The 20838-nt window shown below is 45.7% G+C and overlaps 1 protein-coding gene across 5 annotated transcripts in view; it reads left to right on the top strand.

Moving 5' to 3' along the window:
- The window catches only part of TANGO2 (transport and golgi organization 2 homolog), a 47938-nt gene that overhangs the window by 19923 nt on the left and 7177 nt on the right, over positions 1 to 20838 (top strand). For all 5 annotated transcript variants that reach the window (XM_060193461.1, XM_060193465.1, XM_060193462.1 and 2 more), the window contains 3 exons: positions 3659 to 3729; positions 10180 to 10333; positions 17359 to 17463. In XM_060193461.1, coding sequence (XP_060049444.1) covers positions 3659 to 3729; positions 10180 to 10333; positions 17359 to 17463 — 330 coding nt within the window. The remainder of the gene's footprint in view (positions 1 to 3658; positions 3730 to 10179; positions 10334 to 17358; positions 17464 to 20838) is intronic.

Genomic DNA, 20838 nt, shown 5'->3' with positions numbered 1-20838 from the left:
GGCTCGAACCGGGATCCTTAAGCCAGTCCTTGTGCTTTGTGTCACGCGTGCTTAACCTGCTGTGCTACCACCCAACTCTAGGCCCAGGAGTATCTTAAGGTCCTAAACCTTCCCAGGCCCACTATTGTGGGGACTCATGAAGCAGAGTGAGGACTGCTGACCCATGGGTGTGACTGCAGTAGCCACGCTTCTAGCATTCCCTTCCCCTACCCCCCTCCCATATCGGTTCCCCACAGCTGTGGTAGAGTAGCCCCGGGTTTTGAGGGTCACCTCACTGGTCAGAGATGCTACAGACTGGAAGGAACCTGAGCCTCTGCCCCCCTGTGGTTGTAAGGCGCTGCTGAGCCACCACCATGGAGACACCTGCAACACTGCTTCACCACGTATGAAACTTTCCCCTTGCAGGAGACCAAGGGCTTGAACTGGTGTCCTTGTGCACTGTAATATGCACTCAGCCAGGTGCACCGCCACCTGCACCCAACCCTCACTTTCAGTTTTTCTAAATGTATTTATTCATCAATGAGAGAGATAACCAATGTTGGGGATCAAACTCAGGACCTCATGCTTAAGAGTCTAATGCTTTATCCATTGCCCTACCCCATGTCACTTTCAATATTATCAACATCTTTATTCATATCCTACCTGGTGCAGGCACCGAGCCCCACCAATAGCCCTAGTGTGCCACCACCAAGCCCCATGGGGAGTCTTTAGTCTGCAGAAAGACATCTGGAGATTGAATGGAGGTAGATAGCATAATGGTTTTGCAAAGAGACTCATGCCTGAGGTTCTGGAGTCCCAAGATCAAAGGTCTAATTCTCTGTACCCCTGTAAGCCATAGAAGAGTAGTAGAGTAGTGCTCTGTTGAGAAAAAAAAAAAGAAAGACATCTGGAGATTTAGCAGAAAGACTGACGATGGGGCTGGTGAAAGCTCACTTGATGAAGGGATGAAAGACAACTACCTGGAGTTGAGTGGTAGCGCAGCGGGGGTTAAGCGCACGTGGCGCAAAGCGCAGGGACCGGCATCAGGATCCCAGTTCAAGCCCCCAGCTCCCCACCTGCAGGGGAGTCGCTTCACAGGCGGTGAAGCAGGTCTGCGTGTGTCTGTCTTTCTCTCCCCATCTCTGTCTTCCCCTCCTCTCTCCATTTCTCTCTGCCCTATCCAACAATAATGACATCAATAACAATAATAACTACAACAATAAAAAACTAGGGCGTCAAAAAGGAATAAATAAATAAATAAATATTTGGGGGTCGGGCGGTGGCACAGTGGGTTAAGCGCATGTGGCGCAAAGCGCAGGGACGGCGTAAGGATCCCGGTTCGAGCCCCCGGCTCCCCACCTGCAGGGGAGTCGCTTCACAGGCGGTGAAGCAGGTCTGCAGGTGTCTATGTTTCTCTCCCCTTCTCTGTCTTCCCCTCCTCTCTCCATTTCTTTCTGTCCTATCCAACAACGAATTGCGTCAACAAGGGCAATAATAATAATAACCACAACGAAGCTACAACAAGGGCAACAAAAGGGGAAAAAAAAAATGGCCTCCATGAGCGGTGGATTCATGATGCAGGCACCGAGCCCAGCAATAACCCTGGAGGAGGAAAAAATAATAATAATAATAAATAAATAAATAAATATTTTTTTAAAAAGACAACTACCAGATGGTTTCACTCATATGTGGAATCTTGGAATCTAAAGATATGATTTAGATGAAGTTGTAAAAAAAAAACAGAAAGCAAGTAAACTATTTCTAGGACTTGTTAAAACTGTGGAAGTGATCTTTGGGTGATGGCTGGATTGGGATACAGAACTATGGTGGTGGGTGTGGTATGAACTATACACTGTAATCTTAAAATCTTATAACCTATTATTATTTAGAAATTAAAAAAAATAGCTTGCTTGAATAATGGGCTGCTTTGCCATGTGAACAACCCAGGTTCAAACCCAGCCCCTACTGGATGGAAGGAAGTTTTTGTGCTGTGGTCTCTTCCATTCTCTCCTTTGCTTCTTTCTTTTTCTCCCTCTCCCTCTCTCTCTTTATTGGATACAGACAGCCAGAAATTGAGAAGAAAGGGGAAGATAGGAAGAGAGACACCTGCAACACTGCTTCACTTGCAAAGCTTTCCCACTGCAGGTGGGGACCAGAGGTTCAAACTGAGATCCTTGAGCATTGTTTGTAACATGTGCGCCCAACCAGGTGCGCCACCACCTCCTGTGTTTCTCTATAAGAATGTAGAAGGGGGAATCGGGCGGTAGCACAGCGGGTTAAATGCACGTGGCGCAAAGTGCAAGGACCGGCATAAGGATCCCAGTTCGAGCCCCTGGCTCCCCACCTGTAGGGGAGTCGCTTCACAAGCCGTGAAGCAGGTCTGCAGGTGTCTATCTTTCTCTCCTCCTCTCTGTCTTCCCCTTCTCTCTCCATTTTTCTCTGTCCTGTCCAGCAATGACCGTCAGAAACAGCAACAATAACCACAACAATAAAAAAACAACAAGGGCAACAAAAGGAATATTAAAAAAAAAAAAAAAGAAGAGCCAGATGGTGGCAAACCTGGTTAAGTGCTCAGTAACAAGGACCCAGGTTCAAGCCCCAGATCCCCATCTGCAGGGATAAAGCTTCACAAGTGGTAAAGTGGTGGATGTAGGCCTGTGGCTGTCTGTCTGTCTCTCTCTCTCTCTCTTTCTTCCTCTCTCACTCTCTCCCTCCCCCTCTCCATTTTCTTCCTTCCCTCTCGATTTTTCTCTGTCTCTCTTTTTCTTTCATTTATTTATTTATATATTTGTTTATTTTACCAGAGCACTCACTGTTCAGCTCTGGCTTATGGTGGTGTGGAGGATTGAACTTGGGACTTTGAAGCCTCTGGCATGAGAGTACCTTTACATAACCATTATGCTACCTACCACCACCAACCCCATGATTTCTTAATGTCTATGTGCAATAAATAAATAAGAAAGGAAGGGAGGGAGGCTATGATGCTTAGGAGTGGGTGCATTTGCAGCTTTTTTTTTTTTTTTTTTTAATAAAGACAGAGTGGCAGAGAGAGAGAGAGAGATACAGATACCGCAAGCCACCATAACATCAAAGATTCTTCAGTGTGGCAGAACTGGGCTTGAGCCTGGGACACAGATATGGCAAAGCAATGTACTATCCAAGTGAGCTACTTTGCCAACCCCGCAATAGCTATTTTTTTCAGTGCACACTCACCACGTGGTAGTAGGAAAACACAGTTTTTGGTGCTTTGTGGGAGGTTTCTGTCACCTTTAACCACCCAGTCTCTTTGGGGGAGTTCAGACAGGAGCTGTGCAGTGGTGGCCATGACCTTTGAAAGAAATTGGTGCTCACGACTGTGGAACTCAGATCCCCCCCCCCCGCCCCCCAGTCATGACTGTAGGCAGCCTTCATGGCATGATACAAACACAGTAGGTGAGACAGGAGGGTCATTTAGCTGTTGTCCTCCCAAGTCACACTTGGTCCCTGAAAGATGCCAGGACTTGGGAGGCAGGAGTCTCAGTGGCCCAACCTTGCCTTTGAGAAGGACTAAGGCCTTAAGTCACCCCAGCCTCACTGCCAGCTGTCTCTGTGCTGGCCACCACTGGGGGTGCCTGGGATGGGCCAGTGTACACCCCGTGCCTGAGACTCCAGTCTGACCCACTCTCCCCTTTGTCTGCAGTACTACAAAGGGAGACGTGTTTTGCTACTATGGAAACCGGGGAGACCCTGAGCCCCTGTTCTTGGAACCAGGTGAGCCCACCTATACTGTTGGGTGGTAACAGGATGGGGGCCACGCCTAGGGGGAGAATACTGGGCTTTTTAGGGTCTGTGTCTCTGCTGTCTTTCACTTTTCTGGGACTATGATTTTGAACTTGTGCCACTGTGGCCTGGACCCAGCCCACAGATGGAGGTGCACACAGCTTAGGCCACCTGGAGATTATATATATATATATATATATATGGCATTGGATAGAATGTTGGACTCTCAAGCATGAGATCCCAAGTTTGATCTTCAGCATCATATGTATCAGAGTGATAGTCTGGTTCTCTCTCCCATTAAAGAAAAAGTCTATAATAAATCAATAAAGTAGACCTTATTTTTTAAAATTTATTTTATTATCTTTATTTATTGGATAGAGACAGCCAGAAATTGAGAGGGAAGGAGGAGATAGAGAAGGAGAGAGACAGAAAGACACCTTTAGCCCTGCTTCACCACTCGTGAAGCTTTCCCCCGTAGGTGGGGACCAGGGGCTTGAACCTAAGACCTAGCTCATTGTAACATGTGTGCTCAACCAGGTGTGCCACTACCAAGCCCCTTAAAATAGACCTTATGAAATAGCTCAGTGCACTGCTTTACCATGTACACAACCCAGGTTCAAGTCAAGCCCCCACCTCACTGAAGGAAGCTCTAGTGCTGTGGTCTCTCTTAGAAAGAAAAGAGGGCTGGGGAGATAACATAATGGTTATGCAAAGAGACTTAGATCTCTGAGACTCCAAAGTCCTAGGTTCAGTCTTCATGCACCACCATAAACCAGAGCTGAGCAGTGCTCTGGTTAAAACAGAAACATAAAACCAAAAAAAAAGGAAAGAAAAGTATAAGGTATTACTATCATTTTTTTTTTAATGAAAAGAGTAATTTCTTTTGGCAAAGGGAAAGGAAAGGGAAGGAAGTAGGTGCGACTCATTTAATAAATAAATATTTACCTCCTTCAATGAGGTGGGGACCAGACTTGAATCTGGGTTGTGTATATGACAAAGCAGCATGCTAAGTGAAATAAAATATTAAAAAAAAAAAAAAGATCGAAAGGGAAACCTGTAGGTGGGAGGCTTCGAACAGTGAAGCAGGTCTGCAGGTATCTCTTTTTCTGTCTCCTATATCTTCCCCTTCCCTCTCAATTTTCCTATCTCTTACTGGATAAAAAAGAAAAAAAGGGGTCGGGAGGTAGCACAGTGGGTTAAGCACATGTGGGGTTAAGCGCAAGTGGTGCAAAGCGCAAGGACGGAGCCTAAGGATCCCGGTTGGAGCCCCTGGCTCCCCACCTGCAGGGGAGTCGCTTTACAGGCGGTGAAGCAGGTCTGCAGGTGTCTGTCTTTCTCTCCCCCTTTCTGTCTTCCCTTCCTCTCTCCATTTCTCTCTGTTCTATCCATCAACGACAAGATCAATAACAACAACAATAACTACAACAATAAAACAAACAATAAGGGCAACAAAAGGGAAAATGAATAAATATTTTTAAAAATTTTTTTAAAAATTCAAAAAATGCAACGACACAGAGACACACAGCCACCATTCTATGCAGACCCAGAGGCTTTTGTGGGTGTAGCAGGAAACACTCCCATGATGCCCTTGATGCTGTGTGAGGGCTGGAGCCCAGTGCTACTGAAAACCAAACATTGTTACACCAGCTTTTGCATCAATAAGCAGTTTGTTTAATTGCCACTGTATTTGTAAAGGAGGTAGGAGTCACTCTACAAATCATACCTCTCTAAGGAGAGGGTATGAAAATGGGCGGAGTGGAGGGAAGGAGGACTAGAAAACCAGGAGCAGGATTTATGGGCTGGAAGGAGAGTCTCTGGATAACAGCACCTTGAATTTCCTACTACTTATTTATTTTAAATATTTTTCCCTTTATTTAATTTTGTATTTATTTATTTTCCTTTTTTGTTTCCCTTGTTTTTTTATTGTTGTTGTAATTATTGTTGTTGTTATTGATGTCATTGGATTAGTACAGAGAGAAATGGAGAGAGAAGGGGAAGACGGGGAGAGAAAGACACCTGCAGACCTGCTTCACTCCGCCTGTGAAGCGTCTCCCCTGCAGGTTGGGAGCTGAGGGCTCGAACTGGGATCCCTATGGCCGTCCTTGTGCTTTGCGCCATGTGCATTTAATCCACTGCGCTACTGCCGACTCCCTTTTTTCCCCTTTATTTTTATCAGAAAGAGAGAGAGAAACACTAGAACACAACTCAACCCTGGCATATGGTGACACCAGGGACTGAGGCATCAGGCATGTTAACTCCTATGATGTAACCATTTAACCATGGCTCCTACTATTTATTCTCTCTCTCTCTCTCTTTCTTTTTTTGCCTTCAGGCTTATTGCTGGGGCTCCGTGCCTGTACTACGAATCCACTACTCCTGGAGGCTGTTTTTTTCCCCTTTTGTTGCCCTTGTTTTATCATTGTTGTGGTTATTATTATTGTTGTCATTTTTATTAGATAGGATAGAGAGAAATCAAGAGAGGAGGGAAAGACAGGGGGAGAGAAAGATACACACCTGCAGACCTGCTTCACCACTTGTGGGACAAACCCCCCCCGCAGGTGGGGAGCTGGGGACTCGAACCCAGATCCTTACTCTGGCCCTTGCGTTTGGCGCCATGTGCGCTTAACCCACTGCTCCGACCCCATCTCTTTTGTTTGAAGGGATGAGTTTTGAGGTGGATTGTAGCGCACCTGGCTGAGTGCACATTACAATGTGCAAGGGCCCAGATTCGAGCCTCCAGTCCCCACCTGCAGGAGGAAAGCTTTTCAAGTGGTGAGGCAGTGTTGCAGTTGTGTCTCTCTCTCTCTCTCTCTCTCTCTCTCTCTCTCTCTCTCTCTCCCTCACTTTTTAATTTTTATTTTATTTTATTTTTGCCTCCAGGGTTATCGCTGGGGCTCAGTTCTGTCACTACTAATCCACTGCTCCTGATGGCCATCTTTTCCATTTTATTGAATAGGACAGAAAGAAATCAAGAGTAGAGGGGGAGACAAAGGGAGAGAGAAAAACACCTGCTGACCTGCTTCACTGCCTGTGAAGCGACCTCCTGCACATGGGGAGCCAGGGACTTGAACCAGGATCTTTCTATATCATCCCGTTCCCGGCTGTCTCTATTCAATAAATAAATAGATAATACCAAAAAAAAAAATTTTTTTTTAAAAGGGCCGGTGTTACATGTGTTACATGTAACATGTAAGCGCATGTGTTACAGCGGGAAAGGACCTTGGTTTGAGTCCACAGCCCCCACCTGCAGGAGAAAGCTTTGTGAGAAAGCAGGGCTTCAAGTGTCTCTATCTCCCTCTGCCCTCTTGATTTCTGGCTGCCTCTATCCAATAAATAAAGATAATAATTAAAAAAAAATATTTTTAGAAAGGAGGGATAAGTTCCCAATAGCTTTCTGTCCTTTTGTTTTCCAAATCTGATTTTAGAATACATAAATGCTGTAGTTAGATTTTACTATATTTATCTATCTCAGTCCACCCCAGGCAATGTCAAACAGCCTTGTCCTTTTGGGGTCCCCATTTCCCTCTGTATTCGCAGTGCTTGAGACCCTGTGCTTGATGGTGTTTGTTTTCAGTTAAATTGTTTGGGAGAAATGCTTTTCAATTAAGCATGTTGCTTCATCCCTGCACCTGCACATACCTGACCTAAGTTACTTTAAATAAATAAATAAATAAATAAATAAATAAATAAATAAATAAATGGGGTGTATGGCTAGATAGCATAATGGTTATGGAAAGAGACTCTCATGCCTGAGTCTCCAAAGTCCCAGTTTCAGTCCCCCCACAACACCATAAGCCTGAGTGAGGAGTGCTCTGGTTAAAACAAAACAAAAACAAACAAACAAACAAAAAACCAGGGTGATGGCACACTTGGTTGAGCACATATGTTATAATGTGAAAAGACCTGGGTTCAAGCCCCTGTCCCCACCTGTCGGGGAGAATCTGCAAGTGGTGAAGCAGAGCTGCAGGTATCTTTCTTTTCTTTTTTAAAATTTTTAAAAAATATTTATTTATTTATCTTCCCTTTTGTTGCCCTTATTTTTTTTATTGTTGTTTTAGTTATTGTTGTTGTTAGATAGGACAGAGAGAAGTGGAGAGAGGAGGGGAAGACAGAGAGTGGGAGAGGAAGAGAGACACCTGCAGACCTGCTTCACCACCTGTGAAGGGACTCCCCTGCAGGTGGGGAGCCGGGGGCTCAAACCGGGATCCTTATGCTGGTCCTTGCGCTTTGCACCACGTGCGCTTAACCTGCTGTGCTACCGCCCGACTCCCTTTAATTTTTTAAAAATATTTATTTTCCCTTTTGTTGCCCTGGTATCTTTCTTTCGATCTTCCCTCTCAATTTCTCTCTGTCTCTATCCAATAAATAAATTAAATTAAATATATTTAGATATATTTTATGTATCTCTAAATATATATATGATATTTATTAACATAAGGGAGGGAAAAGAGAAAACAGAGTTCTACCACCCTGTCACATGAGATGCTGGGATTAAACTAGGACTTCATGCTTGAGCTTTATCCACTGCACCACCTCCCAGGCTTGGCTGATTGTTTCTACCAGAGCACTGCTCTACTCTGGCTTATGGTGCTGGGGATTGAAAGTCATTTGGCATGATCATTATGTTGTCTCCCCACCCCTAAGCCCAAGGATCCTCACTAGGATCCTGGTTTGAGCCCTTGCCTCCCCACCTGAAGGGGGTCACTTCACAAGTGGTGAAGCAGGTCTGCAGATGTCTATCTGTCTCTCTCCCTCTCTGTCTCTCTGCCCCTCTAAATTTCTCTCTCCCTGTCACATAAAATGGAAAAAAATGGCCGCCTGGAGTAATAATTTCATAGTGCTGGCACCACCGAGCCCTAGTGATAATCCTGGAGGCAAAAAACATAAAAGAGGCTGGCGTGAAGTGAGGAAGTGGTTTCTTCTCAAGGGACTCCTTTACTTTGCCTTGCTGGATTTCAGATGTTTAATCCTTAAGTTTTTAAATCAAATTAATTTTATTTTGTTAGTACTGGGGCTTCACAACTCTGGGGTTACTTTTCCTGATAGAGCAAGAGAGACTGAGACAAAGATGAAATGAGAGAGGGAGTGAAGGTGGGGGAGAATGAATGGGACTGTGGGTGGCACACCTGGTTGAGTGCTCCCACTATATGTAAGGACTGGATTCAAGCTACGGGGGGAAATCTTCACAAATGGTGAAGCAATTTCTCTCCCCCTCTTTGTCTCCTTCTCTTCTCTCAATTTCATTCTGTCTCTACCCAATAAATAGATAAATAAAAAGATAGTACAGAAACATAAAAGAGAGAGTGAAAGAGACCACAGCACTAAAACTTTCTTCAGTGCAGTGAGGGCTGGGCTCAAGGCTGGGTTGCACACATGGCAAAGCAGTATGCTATTGATATGAGCTATTTTACCAGCCCTGTGGTTTTTTTTTTAATTTATTTATTGGATAGAGACAGAGAAATTGAGAGGGGGCCACGGGTAGATAGCATAATGGTTATGCAAAGATGTGCTCATGTCTGAGGCTTCAAAGTCCCAGGTTCAATCCCCTGGAACAACCATAAACCAGAGCTGAACAGTGCTCTGGTTTACAAAAGAAAAAAATTGAGAGGGGAGGAGGAGATAGAATGAGACAGAGAGACACCTGCAGCCTAGCTTCACCACTTGTGAAGCTTTCTTCCTGCAGGTGGGGGCCAGGGACTTCAACCTGGGTCCTTGCACACTATAACATGTGCACTCAACCAGGTGCATCACTGCCCTATGTAGTTATTTAATGAGAGGAGAGAGGGGGTGGTGGCATCCATTCTTTTTTTTTCCTTTTTTTCTTTTTTTTTTTATTGTTGTAGTTATTATTGCTGTTGTTGTTGTCATTGCTGTTGGATAGGACAGAGAGAAGTGGGGAGAGGAGGGGAAGACAGGGGGAGAGAAAGATAGACACCTGTAGACCTGCTTCACCACTTGTGAAGCAATTCCCCTGCAGGTGGGGAACTGGGGGCTGAACTGGGATCCTTATGCTGGTCCTTGCGCTTTGCGCCATGTGCGCTTAACCCACTGCGCTACTTCCCAACTCCCGGTGGCATCCATTCTTATGCACAGTGCTGACCATCAGTGCCAGGAATCAAACCCAGGACCTGAGACTTGCAAGACCATTGCTATGCCTATACTGCCACTTTCCAGGCAGAAAGATGGATCCATTTGATGAGAGGGAGGGAGGGAAGGAGGGAGAGAGAATCCCCTGACACACAGATGTTAGGGATCAAACTCGAGAGGCCCACATTTATCCACTGTACCACCTCCCAGGCTGCTACTCACTCCTTATCTAATCCCTTGAGTCCACCCTCTGCAATGTGGGGCAGCCTGGCCATAGCAAGACCCAACAGCTTGCATAGTACTGGTGATTGGGAGTCGATCCTGCATCCAGCGTGGACCACCTTCTCCCCTCAGGTACCTATGGGCTGAGCAATGCTCTGCTGGAGACTCCCTGGAAGAAGCTGTGTTTCGGGAAGAAGCTTTTCCAGGAGATTGTGGAGAGGAGCCAGACTCTTCGTAAGCCTGAACTCATTATCCAGCTCCTAGATGTTCTCAAGAACAAGGAGGCGTGAGTGGATGGGTGCCCTGCTTTTCCATTGGAGAGGGAGGCTGGTTCTACTGCCCTGGGAAGCCTGGGTGATAGGGCTGGGCCCTCCACTTCAAGAGCACCAAATATCCTCTTGCCTGCCTACCTGCTGCCTGCCTTGTGAGGTTCAAGATTCCCAGCAAGGAGCCATTATCATTATTACTAATTTTTAATTATTGGATAGATAATAGGAATTGAGAGGGGAGGGGATAGAGTGGGAAATAGGCAGACACCTGTAGTCCTGCTTCACCAGTTTGAACCCAGGGCATTGAGCATTGTAATGTGTGCACTTGACCAGGTGCCCCACTGCCTGGCCCCACAAGGAGCCTTTAATGATAGGAGATGGGTGCTCTGGGACAGGGCTCAGAGAAACTGGAGATTTCCCTCTGCTCAGAGGGAAGTGGGGCAGCTCAGAAAGCTGCACCCAGGTGCTTGCAAACCACAGGAGTGAAAAGTCAGCCTGAGGGTTTGCCTGGGAGTCAACTGCTGTCTCAAGTCAGCCTTCCTCCTACCAGTGACCCCCGTCCTGCCAGGATGCTTCAATAGTTTCTGCATTGTTTTCACTGTGTGTGTGTGCTTTGTTTCATTTTACCAGGAAACTGTTTGACTTTGTTTTTTTTTTTTTTTTTTTTAGAGCTATAGGATATTTATTTTGCTAATACAGTTTAATGTATTATAAATAGCATACTATTTATATTACAAATAGTTGAAGAACTGCTTAGGGGATATACAGGAAGGCATGGAGATGACTTTGTTCTTAAGGATGTTGTGCAAATATTCCATGACGTCCATCACTTACACCTTCTCGTGTAAAATTGGTCTGTGTAGGGGCATTGGGCGGTAGTGCAGTGGGTTAAAGTGCATATGGTGTGAAGCGCAAGGACCGGTGTAAAGATCCTGGTTCGAGCCCCTGGCTCCCCACCTGTGGGGGATCACTGCACAGGCACTGAAGCAGGTCTGCAGGTGTCTCTCTTTCTCTCCCCCTCTCTGTCTTCCCCTCCTCTCTAGACTTCTCTCTGTCCTATCCAACAACAACAGCAATAACAAGGGCAACAAAATGAGAAAAATGGCCTCCAGGAGCAGTGGATTCGTAGCGCAGGCACTGAGCCCCAGCAATAACCCTGGAGGCAAAAAAAATTAGTCTGTGCCTGTGAAAACTGAACAGGGGACAAGCTAGGTGTGGACCTGTCCCTACAAATTAGCGGGGACTCGATCCCCTCCAAGGCATAGAGGTCCAGCAGGGTCAATGTTCTGGCAACTTGGGGGCCACATGCATGTGGGGGGAGCACTGGCAGATATCCTCCCTGTGCACAGGCTGGAGAAGATGTCCTCCTGGTAGCACTGATGCACCACCATCTCGGTTCCCTGGTAGGGGGAGCACTTAGTAATGTAGAGTGGAATGGACCAGGTGGCTTGTTCGCTAGCAAAGATGCCCATCAGTGCTTCTGAGGCCTCATTTTTCATAGCAATCACAGACAGCTGATGTTGGGCAGAATCACATGTCATTCAGCACGCATCACTCCCATGAGAATGTTGTGACCAGGCCAGCACAGGGTGGAGTTGCTCTCCTGTGGTGCACTATGGGCGCCCCTGTCCTTAGGGTACCTTGGATGGGGGGGGTCCCTCGTGGATGGGGAGCATTGAGAGGCACTCAGGCCCTCCACTGCGGCCTCATGCATTTGCATGCACAGGGATTGCTGCAGGTGGCATCTCTCTGATACAGGATGGAGAAGGTCTCACAGTTGTGAGGCTGCTCATCCAGCAGGGTTCCCAGGGGCTATGAGTTCCTGGTGATGCCCTGGAATGCCGTTCAGGGGGCTTTCCCACCAGCAAGGACACCTCTCCGCTGCTGGCTCCTTCTTGGCTGCCTGGGGTTTCCTCAGACATCTGCTCCAGATGGAAGGACTCACATGTCCTGTCCTCCCTCTGTACAGAGAGGTTGTCCTGAGTATTGGTTTTAGGCTGGCCCTTGTCCTTAGCAAGAGAGATGCAGCTCTCCAGACAGTAATGCCACTTTTTCTTTCTTTCCTTCTTTTTTTGTTTTAACATTGCTCCCTAACTTTATTAATTGTGATTAGTCTTCTTAGGTATCCACCTAATACATTTTAGAAGCTGTTGTAAATCATACTGAATATCTCTTTAATTCTCTACTGATTACATGAAATTAATGTTCTACATTCAACAGTAAATATAATAGTTTGTACATGCATAACATTTCTCAGTTTTCCATATAACAATACAACCCCCACTAGGTCCTCTGTCATCCTTTTTGGATCTGTATTCTCCCCACCCCACCCCCCCATCCCAGAGTCTTTTACTTTGGTGCAATATGCCAACTCAAGTTCTGGTTCTACTTGTGTTTTCTCTTCTGATCTTGTTTTTGAACTTCTGCCTGAGAGTGAGATCATCCCATATTCATCCTTCTGTTTCTGACTTACTTCATTTAACATGATTTTTTCAAGTTCCATCCAAGATCAGCTGAAAATGGTAAAGTCACCATTTTTAATAGCTAAGTAGTATTCCATTGTGTATATATACCACAACTTGCTCAGCCACTCATCTGTTCTTGGACACCTGGGTTGCTTCCAGGTTTTGGCTATTACAAATTGTGCTGCTAAGAACATATGTGTACACAGATCTTTTTGGATGGGCATGTTGGGTTCCTTAGGATATATCCCCAGGAGAGGAATTGCAGGATCATAGGGTAGGTCCATTTCTAGCCTTCTGAGAGTTCTCCAGACTGTTCTCCACAGAGGTTGGACCAACTGACATTCCCACCAGCAGTGCAGGAAGGTTCCTTTGACCCCACAATCTCTCCGGCATTTACTGCTGTTACCTTTTCTGATGTATGACATTCTCACAGGAGTGAAGTGGTATCTCATTGTTGTCTTTATTTGCATTTCTCTGACAATCAAAGACTTGGAACATTTTTTCATGTGTTTCTCGGCCTTTTGGATCTCTTCTGTGGTGAATATTCTGTTCATGGCACTCCCCATTTTTGGATGGGGTCATTTGTTGTCTTGTTGTTGAGTCTGGCAAGCTCTTTATATATTCTAGTTATTAAATTTTTGTCTGATATATGGCAAGTAAAGATCTTCTCCCATTCTGTGAGGGATCTCTTGGTTTGGGTAGTAGTTTCTTTAGCTGTGCAGAAGCTTTTTAATTTGATGTAGTCCCATAGGTTTATACGTGACTTAGTCTTTGTAATTGGATTCATTTCATTGAAGATGTCTTTAAATTTCTATGGAAAAGAGTTCTGCCAATATTTTCCTCTATGTATCTGATAGTTTCTGGTCTAACATCCAAGTCCTTGATCCACTTGGAATTGACTTTTGCATGTTTCAACCCATTCTTTCCAACATTTGTTGAAGAGACTCTGCTTTCCGCATTTAAAAAAATTTTTTTTTTTAATTTAAGAAAGGATCAATTAACAAAACCATAGGGTAGGAGGGGTACAATTCCACACAATTCCCACCACCCAATATCCATTTCCCACCCCCTCCCCTGATAGCTTTCCCATTCTCTATCCCTCTGGGAGCATGGACCCAGGGTCATTGTGGGTTGCAGAAGGTAGAAGGTCTGGCTTCTGTAATTGCTTCCCCGCTGAACATGGGCGTTGACTGGTCGGTCCATACTCCCAGTCTGCCTCTCTCTTGCCCTAGTAGGGTGGGTCTCTGGGGAAGCGGAGCTCCAGGACACATTGGTGGGGTCTTCAGTCTAGGGAAGCCTGGCCGGCATCCTGATGACATCTGGAACCTGGTGACTGAAAAGAGAGTTAACATACGAAGCCAAACAAATTGTTGAGCAATCATGGACCCAAAGCTTGGAATAGTGGAGAGGAAGTGTTAGGGGGGTACTCACTGCAAACTCTAGTGCACTTCTGCTTTCAGGCATATATTTTACAGTAGTTTACGGATACGTGTGAACATATGCTCTCTCTCACAGAAACTGGTGTATATCTAGGTTTTGGGACTTTGTTAGAAAGTGAACCACCTGAGATGACATTCCCGAGTAATGAAGCTGAAGGGTTGTCATTCCACATGTGAAGTCTCTGGACACAGTCTGAAGTGAAGCATGTTGAGGTGGCAATCGTTGTGTTGGTTAGGTTGTGATCGGCAGATGCAATATTATTTGATATGGATTGGGAGAGGCATACGGGAAAGTGGGCCCTATCCAAGGGTTCCAGGACTGGGGGAAGTAGAGGCTCTATAGTGGAGATGTGAGGTTCCTGCTCTCTTAAGGTTCAAAAAGACAATCGATAGTTAATGTTATCATCACATTGTTTGGTAATTGGGTTAACTTTGAAAAGTCCTTTTGTTAGGGTTTGCTGTACAGTATCCAATATCTTATATATAGCTGTGCTATTGGATGCTTCTGATCTACTTGGTCTAGGCTTTTGAGAGAGTCTGCATATCAAATACACAGCCTATATATTGAAAAGATTCAGTTTGTGTTTTGAAAAACTTCGAGACATACAATTGCTTTCCCCATTTAATAGTCTGGGCACCTTTGTCAAAGATTAGATGTCCATAGGTGTGGGGGGTTACTTCTGGGCTCTCAATTCTATTCCACTAGTCAGTATGTCTATTCAATGTCTATTCATGTTCCAGTACCAAGAAGTTTTGATTACAATCACTCTATAATACAATTTGAGATCTGGGAGTGTGATGCCTCTGGTTCTTTCTTCTCAAGATTGTTTTGGCAATTCTTTTCTGGTTCCAGATAAATATTTGTAGCATTTGTTCTATTCTCCTAAAAAAATGTGCTTGGGATCTTGATGGGGATAGCATTAAATTTATAGATGGCTCTGGGTAGTATATTCATTTTGGTGATGTTAATCCTGCCAAACCCATGAACATGGAATATCTTTCCACTTCTTTGTGTCTTTTTTAATTTCCTTGAGTAGTGACTCATAATTTTTAGTTTACAAGTCTTTCACTTCTTTGATTAAGTTTATTCCTAGATATTTTGTTTTTGTTGCTATAGTAAAAGGAATTGATTTCTGGATTTCAACTTCTTCTACCTTACTGTTTGCATAGAGGAATGCCACTGACTTTTGAATGCTAATTTTGTAGCCTGACACCTTACTGTATTGCCTGATGATTTTCAAAAGCTTCTTGCTGGATTCCTTAGGTTTTTCTAAGTATACTATCATGTCATCTGCAAATAGGGAGAGTTTTGACTTCTTCTCTTCCAATATGTGTATCTTTAATTCCTTGTTCCTGCCTGATTGTTATGGCAAGAAATTCCAACACTGTGTTGAATAGTAATGTTGATAGTGGGCAGCCCTGTCTAGTACCTAATCTGAGTGGAAATGCTTCCATTTTTCACCATTGAGTATTGCTGTTGGTCATAGGTTTGTTATATATAGACTCCACTATCTTCAGGAATTTTCTATCCCCATTTTTTGTAGCATTTTGATCATAAAGGGAGGTTGGATTTTGTCAAAGGCTTTCTCTGCATCTATTGATATGACCATGTGGTTTTTGGTCTTTTATTGATGTGGTGGATCATGTTCATTGATTTATGTATCCTAAGCCAACCTTGCATGCCTGGGATAAACCCCAATTGGTCATGATGAACAATCTTTTTAATATACTGCTGTATCCAGTTGACTAGAATTTTGTTCAGTATTTTAGCATCTATGTTCTTCAGAGATATTGGTCTGTAGTTTTCTTTTTTGCTTGTGTTCCTGTCTGCTTTTGGTATCAGAGTGATGTTGGCTTCATAGAAGCTGGAAGGGAGTATTTCTGTGTCTTCAATCTTCTGGAAGACTTTTAAAAGTAGAGGTATTAGTTCTTCTTTGAAGATTTTGTAGAATTCATTTGTAAAACCATCTGGTCCAGGGCTTTTATTCTTGGGAAGGTTTTTGATAACTGTTTCAATTTAGTTAGCTGTGATGGGCCTGTTCATATTATCTAGTTCCTCTTTAGTTAATTTTGGAAATTCGTAGCTATCTAGGAAATCACCCATTTCTTCCAGGTTCTCTGGCTTGGTGGCATATAGTTGTTCATAGAAGTCTCGCACGATATATTGAATTTCTGCAGTGTCTGTTGTGATATCTCCTCTTTCATTTACGATCTGATTTATTTGGGTCTTCTCCCTTTTTTGTTTTGTGAGTCTGCCTAAAGGTTGGTTGATTTTGTTCACTCTTTTGAAGAACCAACATTTACTTTCGTTGATCTTTTGTATGTTTTTTTTCTTTTTTGAAAAAAGTAACTGTGAGGCTGGTGCTGGGCCAGCCTAGTATCAGTGACCTCCTGTCTCTCTGCTGGTGGATCTTCTGGTCCTCTCCAGGCAGGCAGACATCCACATGCTTCCACATCATGGGGGTGGGGGGCGCACAAAGTGCTTGATCCTGAAGCTGCTTTTAACTTTGAGTTAGAGAAGAATAAGACTTTGGAGCATAAGTACAGCTGTTGCACCAGCTTCCTGCAGCCCCTTGGTTGTGTGACTGTGGTGACCAGCAGCAGCCTGCCACAGGGCCCCTCCCAGGTATCCTCTCTGTCAGAAGCTGCTGCATCCTCAGAAGACCCCCTCAAACAGGGGATCCAGCTAAGACACCCTGAAAGCCTGAAGGGCTCTCTGGTGGATGCAGGCATCCTTCACTCTCCACTCGTCAACTTCCATGGTTTTTGGACTTGGTGGAGCTGCAGCTTACTAAGCCAACTCTCTACCATTAGGCTATTGCTCTGTTCAGCCTCTGGCCACAAGTTTTTCTTTTACACTTCGAATTCCATTGATGGGAGTTTGAGGTTTGGGCCCTGCTCCAGCTGGCTTCTGGCCACAGGTTTTCCTGCTAATTATAATAATGTATATCAATGGCACTGAGGCTCCTGGTGGCTCACCTGGTAGAGTACACATCACATGTGCAATGACCCGAGGCCCCGCCTTTGCCTTCTGGGACTGGTGCTCTCCAGCTCACCACATGAGAATCTCCTGTGTGCAGGCAGGGCTGTGCATGGGCAGCAGGGGCCACTGCCAGAGACCCATCTCTGTTCTTCCAGGCAGCTCCCTGACCCAGCCATCGTGGAGCAGGGCAAGGAGTTTGTGGAACCCATGCTGGACAAGTACTCGGCCGTGTTTGTGCACCATGAGAACTACGGTACCAGGTACAGTAGGTCTTGGAGGGTTGTCTGCTCCTTTCCTGTGAGGAAGCTGGGTTTCCCTGGGCTTTCTGGGTCCAAGTCTCTTCCCTGTCCAGAGTGACTGCCTTTTCATCTCCAGGGATGGGAGTGAGCAGGTATTACAGTTCAGGGTCATGAACAAAGCACCCTTAGTCCCATAAGCTTTGCAGACCAGACACAACTTCCCTCCACCCCCAAAACTTCTTTTCTTTCCTGAGCTAAACCCTGTCCCCCGAGGTTGCCATGAGAGGGGCAGAGTGACATCTATGGACTCAGGTGCCACTGCCTGACTTTACAGCTCACTTGTCCTATTTCCTCAAGCTTGTCACATCCTCTGTGTGACCAGGGCCAGGATTAAGCCATCGAATCCTAGGAGTGTTGCCTGCCCCAGGTAAATGACCACAGGTTTTGTCTACAGGGTGAGAATATCTAGGAAAGAGAGCCATCAGAATGGGTGTCTCTGGAACCAGTAGGTGGCTCACCTGGTAGAGTGTACACATTACCATGAGCAAGGACTGTTTCAAGCCCTGGGCCACTGTGTGGGAGAACCTGCAAGGGAGAAGCTAGATGAGTAGTGAAGCAGTGTTGCGGTGTCTATCTTTTTAATACTTCCTGTCTCTCTATCTCTCTCTGGCTTTCATCTCCCACCTATTATAGAGGGAAGGAAAGAGGGGGTCAGGTGGTGGAACACCCAGTTAAGTGCACATATTACCATGCTCAAGGACCTGGGTTCGAGCCCCGCTTCCCACCTGTAGGAGGAAGCTTCATCAGAGGTGAAACAGGTCTGCAGGTGTCTCTCTTTCTCCCTATCTTCCCCTCCTCTCTCAATGTCTCTCTGTCCTGTCTAATAAAATGTAAAACACAGTGGTGAGGAGCAGTGGATTTGTAGTGCTGGCACCAAGCCCCAGTGATAACCCTGGAGGAAAAAAGAAAAAAGTTTGCTGGGAGTGGTGGTGTGATACAAGCACTAAGCCCCAGCAGTAACCCTGATACCAGAGAAAAAAATGAGAAGGGGCATCTGTAAGTTCCTTCCCCACCTCTCTCCTAACTTGTGGAGGAGGAGAGGCTGTGCAGGGCTGGGAGGCCTCGGCTGCCCACTGACTTGCACACTTGAATGGTGGCCTTTCTGCCTTGGCCATCTCTCCCCTTGGTAGACTCAGGGGCACCGTTCTGTCAGTACCCCCCCACCCCAATTTCCCCTCTGTCACTGGCTTACCTTGTGTGACTCAGTTGTATGCTCACCTGTACTTGTGTGCATAACACCAAGCGGAGCCTCTGTTTTAGGGGTAAGCACTTGGCTGCAGGCACCAACCCCAGCAGGAACCTCCTGCCTTCATTATGCAAGTAATCTCCTGGTACCAGCCTGCAATGAGGCTGTTGGTGCATTCCTTTGCAGGGGGAGGGGAAGGGGAAAGGTGATACACAGTGAGGGGAGGACTCTGCTGTAGGAAGGGCTATATGGGAGAAGGCACACTGAACATTGTGTTTGTGTGTGTGTATGTGTACCGAACAGTAAGGAAGTTTTTTTTTGTTTTTGTTTTAACAAGGGTTAATGCTTTGACTTCACATCTGTGTGACTCTACTGCTCCCAGCAGGCTCTTCTTATTTCTTTATTTTTGGATAAGTACAGAGAGAAATTGAGAGAGAAGTGGGAGAGAGAGACAGAGACACACTTGTAGCCCTGCTTCACTATTCCGTGAAACTTTCCCCCTGCAGGTGAGGACCATGGGCTTTGAATCCATGTCCTGTGCACTGTAGTGTGTGCTTAACCACCACCTGGTCCCATGTTCTTTCTTTCGCTTTCTTTCTTTTTCTTGTCTCCAGGCTTATCGCTGGGGTTCAGTGCCTGCACTGTGATTCCACTGCTCCTGCAGGCCTTTTTTTTTTTTTTCATTTTATTGGATAAGACAGAGAAAGTAGGAGAAGAAGGGGAGATGGGGTGAGAGGCAGAGAGATACCTGCAGACCTTCTTCAACTTGTGAAGCATCCCACCTGAAGGTGGGGAGCAGGGGCTTGAACCCAAATCCTTGAGTGGGTCCTTGCACTTTATACAGTGTGCGCTTAACTGGGGGCACCACCACCTATGTCGCTGGCTGTTGTTAAAATTCGGAGGCTCCAGCTGGCCGGGCTAGCTTCACGGGCGGATAACAGAGACGACCAGAGACATACGGCTGGGCAGGGAAGCTGTATTTTTTTATTCAGGAACAACGATTTATAAACTAAGACAAACTAATCACCAAACAGAACTCTCCTGCCTCCTTCCCCCGCAGCGGCGCCAAGCACTCTCGAACTCTCCAACTCTGGAACTCTCTCGGGGTTCCTTGGGGCGGGGACAAGTGGGCCCGCGAAACTAGCAGGACTGAACCAATTTTCTTGGCAGGGGGAGAGCTAGAACAACCCAATGTAAAGCATACAACAATTCCCCCTTTTCTTTTTAACTAAATGACCACAGTATCAGGGGTGTGGGGTGAACAGAAACCTATATCGTACAGGCATTTCCAATGTAAAGCATACAACAGCTGGCTCCTTTTCTTCCTGTTCTCTTCTCTTCTCTTTTTAAGATAAAGCATGAGAAATAGAAAGGGAAAGAGACAGACTCACACACACACACACACACACACACACACACACACACACACACACACATACACTGAGGAGTGAGCAAAGAGAGGTGGAGAGACAACAGCACTGCTTCGATGCTGATGAAGTTTCCTCTATGCAGATACTCCTGTGTGGTGACTGGGGGCTCAAAGTTCGTCCTTGAGCATGGTAAAGTGTGTTCAACTAGGTGAGCCATTTAGCTGAAGATGGCCTGGCCCCCAGATAACTGAGAGCTGGCTCTCTTGGAAGAGTGCAGCACCGAACTTTGCTGCCTGGGAGTCCTAGGGGTCTAGGAGGAATGAGCACAGTCACCCTGGGGGCTGCAGTGGTGAGTGGTGGGGGCCTGGGGTTTGTGGCTGGCAGGGTGGGTTGGAGGTATCCGAGTGGAAGTGACAGTACTAGCTGGCTTGCACAGCTATTAGGGGAGCCTTACTTTCTTTTTTTTCAGGTACATCAAACTTTTATTAGGGAAAATTGAGAACATTCACATGTTAGAGCATGAGAGAAAGAGCCAGGGAGAGCAAACACATAATCTATGCAAGAAGAGAGGGAGAGAGAGACAGAGAGAGAGATGAGCCTCACTTTCTACCAGACTTGGTGCCTTTAATGGGTCCACCTGTACCCCAAAATCAAGGCTTTTCGTTTCTGACCCATCTCAAGTCAGGCTGATTCTGGCACACGACTGAGGAGTGAAAATCATCTCCCCTTTCATCCTACCCCTACAGCTTTGGATCTGATCACAACTGGGGCCAGCCAGGC

The sequence above is a fragment of the Erinaceus europaeus genome, chromosome 1 (genome assembly GCF_950295315.1).
Source record: "Erinaceus europaeus chromosome 1, mEriEur2.1, whole genome shotgun sequence".
In the NCBI taxonomy this organism is placed as follows: Eukaryota; Metazoa; Chordata; class Mammalia; order Eulipotyphla; family Erinaceidae; genus Erinaceus; species Erinaceus europaeus.
This window is presented reverse-complemented; position numbering and strand designations above follow the sequence as displayed.